Source organism: Carlito syrichta, unplaced genomic scaffold (genome assembly GCF_000164805.1).
Source record: "Carlito syrichta isolate Samal-C Ts95f unplaced genomic scaffold, Tarsius_syrichta-2.0.1 Scaffold156020, whole genome shotgun sequence".
Taxonomy (NCBI): domain Eukaryota; kingdom Metazoa; phylum Chordata; class Mammalia; order Primates; family Tarsiidae; genus Carlito; species Carlito syrichta.
In genome coordinates this window covers 92,073-101,522 of record NW_007100116.1, presented here as the reverse complement: position 1 = coordinate 101,522, position 9,450 = coordinate 92,073, and the positions used below count along the sequence as shown (strand labels likewise).

Sequence of the window (9,450 nt, the reverse complement as noted above, 5' to 3'; positions counted from 1 at the left end):
CTCACCTCAGCCTCCCAAAGGCACGGGATTACAGGCTGAGCCACCGAGCCCGGCTTGATTGAGTACTTTTGATGCAGGTACTTTTTGAGTCACTTTATACGTGTTTAACTCACTTTGTCCTCACAGCATCCCACAGGGCAGATACTACATAGTTACCTCGAATCTATGTGACCCTGAGAGGCTGAGTGACTTGGCTAAGATCATACAGATGATCAGTTGCCCAGCCAGGGTTCACGCCCATGCAGGCTGGCCCCAAAGCCTTCACTCTTAGCTGACACTCTCTTTTGGTTTCTAGTTTCTCCTGGAAATTCGGTAGATCTGGTCCCCGCAGTCCCACATGCCTATGCAGTAACAGTCATCGACTGCGGAGCAAGGGCTCCCCTTTTGCCCCCGCCTTACCCGCGTCACCTGTTTCTGTCACGTCACTACTCCTGGAGAGATTGGTGTTCGCGACCCTTGTTTAAAGGCCACCCGTTCCAGGGCAGGGGGTGGAAGAGGGAAGGAAGAGTGGACACGGCGCCTCATGCGTGCCCCTGCCTGCAGGTGGCGTGGTGACCGCGGGCCTGGCCATCTATGACACGATGCAGTATATCCTGAACCCCATCTGCACGTGGTGCGTGGGCCAGGCTGCCAGCATGGGCTCCCTGCTCCTCGCCGCCGGCAGCCCAGGCATGCGCCACTCTCTCCCCAACTCCCGCATCATGATTCACCAGCCCTCTGGGGGCGCCCGGGTGAGTGCGGGGCTATAACCTGCTGCGGGGTGGAGGGTGGGGTTTAGACAAAGCTTTGCTGGGCAGAAGTCGGGCATGGGTGGCAGTGTTTTAAAATGTAGGTTTTTGCCGGGTGCCCTGGCTCACGCCTGTAATCCTAGCACTTTGGGAGGCTGAGGTTTGAACCCAGGAGTTGGAGGCCAGGCTGGGCAATATAGCAAGACCCCTCTCTACAAAAAAAAAATTTTTTTAATTAGCCAGGCATGGTGTTGGGCACCCATAGTCCCAGCTACTCGGGAGGCTGAGGTGGGAGGATCACTTGATCCCATGAGTTCTAGGCTGCATTAAGCTATGATCGTACCACCACACTCCAGCCTGGGTAACAGAGCAAGACCCTGACTTTAAAATAAGATAAAATGCAAGCTTCTGCTATTAATTTAGGTTTCTGGCAACTAGAAATATCTCCAAAAAAAGTAACAATAATTCAGGTATGGTGAGACCAACAGATCCTGGGACAGCGCAAATTGAAAACATATCTCGTAGCCAGGTGCAGTGGCTCGTGACTGTAATCACAATACTTTGGGAAGCAGAGGTGAGAGGATTGCTTGAGTCCAGGGGTTTAAGACCAGCCTGAGCAACTTGGCAAGACCTCGTCTCTACAATAACCAAAAAATTAGATAGACATGACAGCGCGTGACTATAGTTCCAGCTACTTGGAAAGCTGAGGCAGAAGGATCGCCTGAGCCCAGCAGGTAGAGGCTGCGGTGGCCGTGACTGTGCCACTGCACTCCAGTCTGGACGACAGAGTGAGACTCCTACTCAGAAAAGAAAGATAGCTTATAGCCTGGGCAACAAAGCAGGACCTTGTCTCTACAGAAAAAATTAGCCATGCATGGTGGCACACACCTGTGGTCCCAGCTAATCAGAGGGCTGAGGCGAGAGGATCGCCTGACCCCAGGAGGTCGAGGCTGCGTTGGCTGTGATCATGCCACTGCCCTCCAGCCTGGGAGACAGAGTGAGACCCTGATTCAAAAAAAAAAGAAAATATAACTTGCTACTGAGCTCCCATTGGGGGCCACACGGGGAAGCACAGGCTGAGGGTAGCTAGTGGGAGTCTTTTCAGTGGGCTCTGGGGTGTGGGGCTGCCCCTGGCTGTCTGGTATCTGGCCCTGGAGTGATTAGGGCAGCGGACGGCGTGAGAGTCCAGCAAAGGAGGTGGGTGTTTGGGGGATGTGGGTTCTGGGTCGGTAGGTTTGCATAGGAAAGGTGCACTCAGGAGTTGTTTGCCATCTACAAATTACCTGGCCCTGGGAGCTGCTATTTCTCCCCAGTCTGCAAGACTCACGTTTAGAAAATAAGAAAATTATAGTTAATACATGACCAGACATGGCAGCTTGTACCTCTAGTCCCAACTACTTGGGAGGCTGAGGTAGGAGGATCGCTTGAGCCTGGGAGGTCGAGGCTGCAGTGAGCTATGACTGCGTCACTGCACTCCAGCCTGGGCAACAGAACAAGTCCCTGTCTCTTACGGGAAAGAGAGAGAGAGAAATTTAGCTAATAACTGCCAGAAAGCCTTCCTAGTCATGGGGAGGAGGATAAGGTGTGATGTGAAAGGACCTGCAGAAAACTAGAAGCCTGAGACCCGGGGAGGACACCCAAGTTCCCACCTCCAGCCTCCAAGAGAGGAGCTGGCAGTGACTCTTCTCCCTTGGCATGTCCCTCAGGGCCAAGCCACTGACATTGCCATCCAGGCAGAGGAGATCATGAAACTCAAGAAGCAGCTTTACAACATCTATGCCAAGCACACCAAGCAGAGCCTGCAGGTGATCGGTGAGTGCCCGTGGCCGTACGCCACACCTGCAGAAATGTCAGGTGTTGTTCTGAACCAGGGCTTCCCCCCTCAGCCCTGTAGACATTCAGGGCTGGCTCATTCTCAGGGGCGGGGCCGTCCTGGGCATGACAGGATGTGTGGTAGCATCTCCAGCCTCCACCCATTCCATGCCGGGAGCACCCTCCAATCGTGACAACCACAGATGTCTCCGGACGTTGCCAGGTGACCCCTGGCAGAATCACCTCCAGTTAAGCCCTTTAAAAACATAAAATGTGGGGCCGGGCGCGATGGCTCATGCCTGTAATCCCAGCACTTTGGGAGGTCTCGAGCCTGCGGATTCGAGACCAGTGTGGGCAACTTGGCAAGACCTCATCTCTACAATAAATCAAAAAAATAGCTGGGCATGGTGGTGCGTGCCTGTAGTTCCAGCTACTTGAAAGACTGAGAAGGAAAGATCGCCTGAGCCCAGCAGGTCGAGGCTGCAGTGGCTAGGAGTGTGCCACTGCACGCCAGCCTGGGCAACAGAGTGAGACTTCAACTCAAAAATTAAATTAAATTAAATTAAATGTATAGAATCCTCACCAAAAAAACTTCACTGAAATATGTCCAAAGGATTAAACAGAGGCTTTAAAAAAAGATTCCCAATGGCCAGTAAAAAAAGATGCTCAGGCCGGGTGTAATCTCAACACTTTGGGAGGCCAAGGTAAGAGAATCTCTTGAGCCCAGGAGTTTGAGACCAGCCTGGGCAAACAGCATCTCTACAAAATTAAAAATTAAAAAATGCCATGCATTCGTAGTCCCAGCTACTTGGGAGTCTGAGGCGGCAGGATTGTTTGAGCCCAGGAGTTCGAGGCTGCAGTGAGCTATGATTGTGCCACTGCACTTCAGCCTGGGCAACAGAGCAAGACCCTGTTTAAAAAGAAGAAAAGAAAAGCTGTTCACCATCTTTAGGTGTAATACTAACATCATTAGTTACTAAGAAAAGGCAAAGTAAAACTACAGTGAGATAACATTTCAACCCACTAGAACATATATATAAAATGCTAGGCCAGGTGCGGTGGCTCACGCCTATAATCCCAGCACTCAGGGAGGCTGAGGCAAGAGGATTGCCTGAGCCCATGGGTTCAAGACCAGCCTGGGCAACATGGCAAGACCTTGTCTCTATAATAAGTCAAAAAATTAGGCCACGCACGGTGGCTCAAGCCTGTCATCCCAGCACTTTGGGAGGCTGAGGCGAGAGGACTGCCTAAGACCAGGAGTTCGAGACCAGCCTTGGCAACTTGGTGAAACCTCGTCTCTACAATAAATAAAAAAACTAGCCGGGTGTGGTAGTGCGTGCTTGTAGTTCCGGCTACTTGCAAGGCAGAGGTGGAGGGATCACCAGAGCCCAGCAGGTCGACGCTAGGGTGGCCGTGAGTGTGCCGCTGCACTCCAGCCTGGGCATCAGAGTGAGACTCCGACTCAAAAAAATAAAATGCTAACAATATGAAATGCTGGTGAGGACGCAGAGCATCTGGAACGCTTCTCCACTACAGGTGGGGTGAGAATGGGACAGCCACTTGAGGAAGCTCTGGCGCCATGGCTACGGCTAAACATGTGGGAAGGACCCACACTTTCACTGATCTGTGTGTAACCGTGAGAACTGGGCGCTCATGTGTGTGAAAGATGTGTGCAGACCTGCCCCAGACCGGCCTAGGGCCAGGGAAATGGGCGCACGTACAGGAGTGTATACACACAGTTGAACACCACACAGCAGAACGGTCCACAGCAACATGGATGCATCTCACAAACGCAATGCTGCCTGGAACAAGAGTCAGCACTCTCCATTCCATTTATTTAAACTACAGAGGCAGGCCGGGCACAACGGCTCTCGCTTGTAATCCCGCTTAGGGAAGCCGAGGTAAGAGGATGGCTTGAGCCCAGGAGTTGGAGACCAGCCTGGGCAACATAGCGAGAACTCGTCTCTACACACACAAAAAATCAAAAAATTAACTAGGCGTGGTGGTACCCACCTGTAGTCCCAGCTACTCAGGAGGCTGAGGTGGGAGGCTCACTTGAGCCCAGAGGTTGAGGCTGCGGTGAGCCGTGAGCATGCCACTGCACTCCAGCCTGAACAACAGTGAGACCCCGACTCAAAAACAGAAACCATACACGCCATCCCAGTGTCCCAGTGGGGGTTGGAGCTTCAACATACGAACTTGGGTGGACACAAACTTTCAAGCCATACGAGGCCGCAGCTGGCCCCAGCCTCTGCCCCTGCCCTCACGTGCCCTACTTCCTGCTTCCCCCACCAGAGTCGGCCATGGAGAGGGACCGCTACATGAGTCCCATGGAGGCCCAGGAGTTCGGCATCTTGGACAAGGTCCTGGTCCACCCGCCTCAGGACGGTGAGGACGAGCCCGAGTTGGTGCAGAAGGAGCCCGTGGCAGTGGCAGTGGCCGCAGCAGACCCCGTCCCAGTGAGCACCTGAGAGCCGGGCCTCGTCTCCAGAGTCGCATGGAGAGGCCGGGGCCAGCCAGACTCCCAGGAGAGCCCTGTTCCCCCGGCGCTGCCGAGCCTGGAGGGGCCCCCGGCAGAACTTTGGATTTCAGGGCACCTATGGACGGGGCAGCCCGGCGGAGACACTGTGATTTTAAATTAAAGTTTTTGGTCTTTGCCCCGCGTCTCTGGTGCTGTCCCTCTGCTCCTTGACAGCCGCACACGCTGCGCTCCACCAGGCCCCACCTGCCTCCGCTCTGACCCCGGGACTCGGGCCATCCGTTCCTCCTCCGAACTCTCCTGAGCACAGCCTACATTCCAGGCACTGCTGGAGTCGGGATCTCACTCTACGGCCCAGGCTGGAGTGCGCTGGCACCATCATGGCTCACCACAGCCTTGACTTCCTGGGCTCAGCGATCCTCTCTCCTCAGCCTCCTGAGTAGCTGGGACTACAGGCATGCGTCACCACGCCTAGCACTTTTAAAAATTTTTTGTAGAGACGAGGTCTCGCTGTGATGTCTAGGCTGATCTTGAACATCTGGGCTCAAGTGATCCTCCCACCTTGGCCTCCCAAAGGGCAGAGATTATAGACATGAGCCATCGTGCCCAGCCCAGGCACTATTCTAAAGATGGTGACTCACTGAAGAAAACATAAAGACCCGTCCTCAAAGAGCTTCTGTTCTTTTGGCAGTGGACAATCTAAAAAATCAGACAATTAAACAAATTACATGGGGGGGGTCAGGGAAGGCTCTGCTGAGAAGGTGGCATCGGAGCAAGGATCTGAAGGAAGTGAGGGACGGAGCTATGTGTCCAAGCAGAGGGCAGCCAGTGCAAATGTCCTGTGCCACGATTATGCCAGGCAGGTGGAGGGAAGATGGAAGAGGTGAGATCAGAAGGTAGAGATGAGGGAGGAATATGATATTAAGGGTCTCGAAGGAGGCAGGTGAACCACAGAGTTCCAAGAAGAGGGATAAAAAGAAGCATAACGGGCTGCCGAACCGCAGCAGGTAGGGCCCAGTGAGAAGAGAAATGTGCCGGGTGTGGTGTCTCGTGCCTGTAATCTCAGCACTTTGGGAGGCTGCGGCAAGAGGAATGCCTGAGCCCAGGGTTTGAGACCAGCCTGGGCAACTTGGCGAGACCACCTCTCTACAATAAATTTTTTTAAAAAAATGAGCCAGGCGTGGTGGCGTGCACCTGTAGTTTCAGCTACTTGGAAGGCTGAGGCAGAAGGATCACCTGAGCCCAGTAGGTCAACACGGGGGTGGCTGTGAGTGCACCACTGCACTCCAGCCTGGGTGATGGAGTGAGTCCAACTCAAAAAAAAGAAAAATGAGACCAGTCAGGATATTGTTGGAATAATCCAAATGAAGGCTGTTGATGGTGAGAAGTCAGATTCCAGTAAGGTTTTATTTTTGTTGTTTCTTTCTTTTCTTTTTTTTTTGAGTCATGGTCTCTGTCACCAAGGCTGGAGTGCAGTGGCATGATCACAGCTCACCACAGCCTTGACCTCCTGGACTCAAGTGATCCTTCCTCCTCGGCTTCCCAAGTAGCTGGAACTACAGGTGTGTGCCACCACGCCCAGCTAGTTTTTTTATTTTTAGTAGAGACGAGGTCTTGCTGTGGTGCCCAGGCTGGTCTCGAACTCCTGGGCTCAAGTGATCCTCCTACCACAACCTCCCAAAGTACAGGGATTACAAGTGTGAGCCACCGTGCCCAGCACTAGCTAAGTTTTTAAAGCAGGGTTCACAGATGGATGTGTATGAGAGAGTGAAAGCAGTTCGCAAAACCTCCAGGCCTCTGGCCCAAAGCAGCCAGCAGGATGGAGGGGCATCGCCGAGATGGAGCCTTGTGGGAGGAGCAGGCTTGGGGTGGGATCAGGAGCTGATCTTGGACATGTGGCATCTGGTGTCTGATATGCCTCTATATCAGAGTCCAGAGGTTGAATAAAATGTAGGTGACGGCTGGACATGGTGGTTCAAGCCTGTAATCCCGGCACTTTGGAAGCCGAGGCGAGAAGATTGCCTGAGCCCAGGGAATCGAGACCAGCCTGGCAACTTGGTGAGACCTCATCTCTATAATAAATCAAAAAATGAGCTGGGCGTGGTGACGTGCACCTGTGGTCCCAGCTACGTGGAAAGCTGAGGCAGAAGGACTGCCTTGAGCCCAGCAGGTCGAGGCTGTGGTGTGGCCATGAGCATGGCCATGAGCATGGGTGACAGAATGAGACTCCAACTCAAAAAGAAAAAAAAATCGACCCCATTTCTCCATCCAGCGATAGATTCCTCCCTGCCATCCTCTGTTCTCCTTCACAGGACTTGTCTGTCTCCAGTATTTTTCCTCCCATTCTTTCTGGACCTGCTCCGGTCTAGTTTTTGGCCTCAGAGCAGGGAAAGCACTCTAACTGAAGGACACTAGTGACCTCACAGTGCTAAATCCAGTAGTCAGGTCTCATCTGGCCATCCACCTACATGCTGATGTCACCTACATTTTTTTTTGAGTTGGGGTCTTCCTCTGTCACCCAGGCTGGAGTGCAGTAGCAGGATCACAGCTCACTGCAGCCTTCAACTTCTGGGCTGAAGGGATCCTCCCGCCTCAGCCTCACAAGTAGCTGGGACCACAGGCACATACCACCACATCCAGCTAACTTTTGTATTTTTGGTAGAGATGAGGTCTCATTGCATTACCCAGGCTGGTCTTGAACCCCTCCTAAAGTGCTGGGATTATGGGTGCGAGCCACCGTGCCCAGCTCAATTTTTTATTTTTAAAGTTCAGAGCACTTGGGGGGCTATATTCATCAGTTACAGTTGTTTGAACTTTTCATTAAAATATGCAAAAGTGACCGGGTGCGGTGGCTCAAGCCTGTAATCCCAGCACTTTGGGAGGCTGAGGGGAGAGGATTCAAAACCAGCCTGGGCAACTTGGTGAGACCTCATCTCTACAATAAAAAAATAAGCCAGGTGTAGTAGCGTGCTACTTGGAAGGCTGAGACTCCAACAACAACAAAAATACATACACACACACACGTAGAGAAAATGAGGGTCGAGCATGGTGCCTCACACCTGTAATCCCAGCACTTTGGGAAGCCGAGGTGAGAGGACCGCCCGAACCCAAGGGTTCCAAACCAGCCTGGGCAACATAGCAAGACACTGTCTACAAAAAATTTAAAAATCGGGCAGGTGTGGTGGCGAGCACCTATAGTACCAGCTACTCGGATAGGAGGCTGAAGTTGAAGCCCCGGAGGTCAAGGCTGCTGTGCCTCTGCCCTCCAGCCTGGGCAACAGAGCAAGACCCCGACTCTAGAGAAAATAGGATCATGAAGCCTCGTGTACCCATCACTCTCAACAATGATCAATTCGGGGCCAACTGTGACTCATCCCTGCCCAACCCCCTCTGACCCCACAGCCTGGATTATTTGGAGGCAAATCCCAGAAACCGTTTCATCTGTAAATATTTCAGTATGCATTTCTAAAGATGAAGAATCTTTTAAAAGACAACCATCAGGCCATTTGCAAACCTGGAGGGAAAAAAACTAAGGGGAAAATGATGCCTCACTTTGACCTTTGACCACGACCCCTAATCCCCCAATTTTGGACCCACCTCATAATCATGGCCTTGATGTTCGCCCCCTAACCTCTGTACCCCCGACCCCTTATCTCAGCCTGACTGTGGTCTACCCATCTTTGGTTTTCTGAGCTGTTGTCTCCCTCTGGCACCCAGGCTGGAATGCTGTGGCATTCTCACGGACACCGCAGCCTCAGCCTACTGGACTCAGGCGATCCTTCCGCCTCAGCCTTCCTAGTGGCTGAAACTACAGGCGCGCGCCACCATGCCCAGCTAATGTTTGGATTGATTGTAGAGACGAGGTCTCGCCAAGTTGACCAGGCTGGTCTTGAACCCCTGGACTCAGGCAGTCCTCTCGCCTCTGCCTTCCAAAGTCCTGGGATGAGAGGCGTGAGCCACCGCGCCCTGCCTGTGGTCTACCCTTAACCTCTATTCCTAGCCGACTCCATAATCTTGGCTTTGGCCCAAATCCTCCTATGACCCCTGGCCTCGGACATTAGGCCAGATCCTGCCCTCTTCCCTTTTGGGAGGTCTTGCCGAGCACCAGCTAGGTCGGACTTTTTCCCTCTGATGAGAGGCGGGGCTGGGCTGCAGACTGACTTGTGGCACAGCCAATGAGCTAAGCGACTGCGGTCGATGCGACCAATAGCGCGGGGCAGGAGGCGGGTTCCGGTGGGGAGCCAGTAGCTTGACAGACCGAGTCGGGAAGCGGCCAGTAGCCTTGAGCGAGAGGCGGGACTCCCGGGAAAGCCAATCGCTGGAGGGGGCTGCAGCAGCCAGAGCCAATGGCTCTGGGACGGGGGCGCTGCTCTGACCCAGACCGCTTCCAAGCCCCGGCTCCGGGGCTATGGCCGGGAGCGGGCGTCTGGC

The 9,450-nt window shown here is 53.3% G+C and overlaps 2 protein-coding genes across 2 annotated transcripts in view; both read left to right on the top strand.

Moving 5' to 3' along the window:
* Positions 1 to 5,198, top strand: part of CLPP (caseinolytic mitochondrial matrix peptidase proteolytic subunit) — a 10,077-nt gene extending 4,879 nt beyond the window's left edge. Inside the window, exons 3-5 of the mRNA XM_021709073.1 lie at positions 544 to 731; positions 2,435 to 2,540; positions 4,836 to 5,198. Coding sequence (XP_021564748.1) covers positions 544 to 731; positions 2,435 to 2,540; positions 4,836 to 5,011 — 470 coding nt within the window. The 3' untranslated portion in view covers positions 5,012 to 5,198. The remainder of the gene's footprint in view (positions 1 to 543; positions 732 to 2,434; positions 2,541 to 4,835) is intronic.
* Positions 5,199 to 9,216: 4,018 nt separating this feature from the next.
* ALKBH7 (alkB homolog 7) overlaps positions 9,217 to 9,450 on the top strand; it is a 1,730-nt gene continuing 1,496 nt past the window's right edge. The window contains exon 1 of the mRNA XM_021709072.1: positions 9,217 to 9,252. Coding sequence (XP_021564747.1) covers positions 9,217 to 9,252 — 36 coding nt within the window. The remainder of the gene's footprint in view (positions 9,253 to 9,450) is intronic.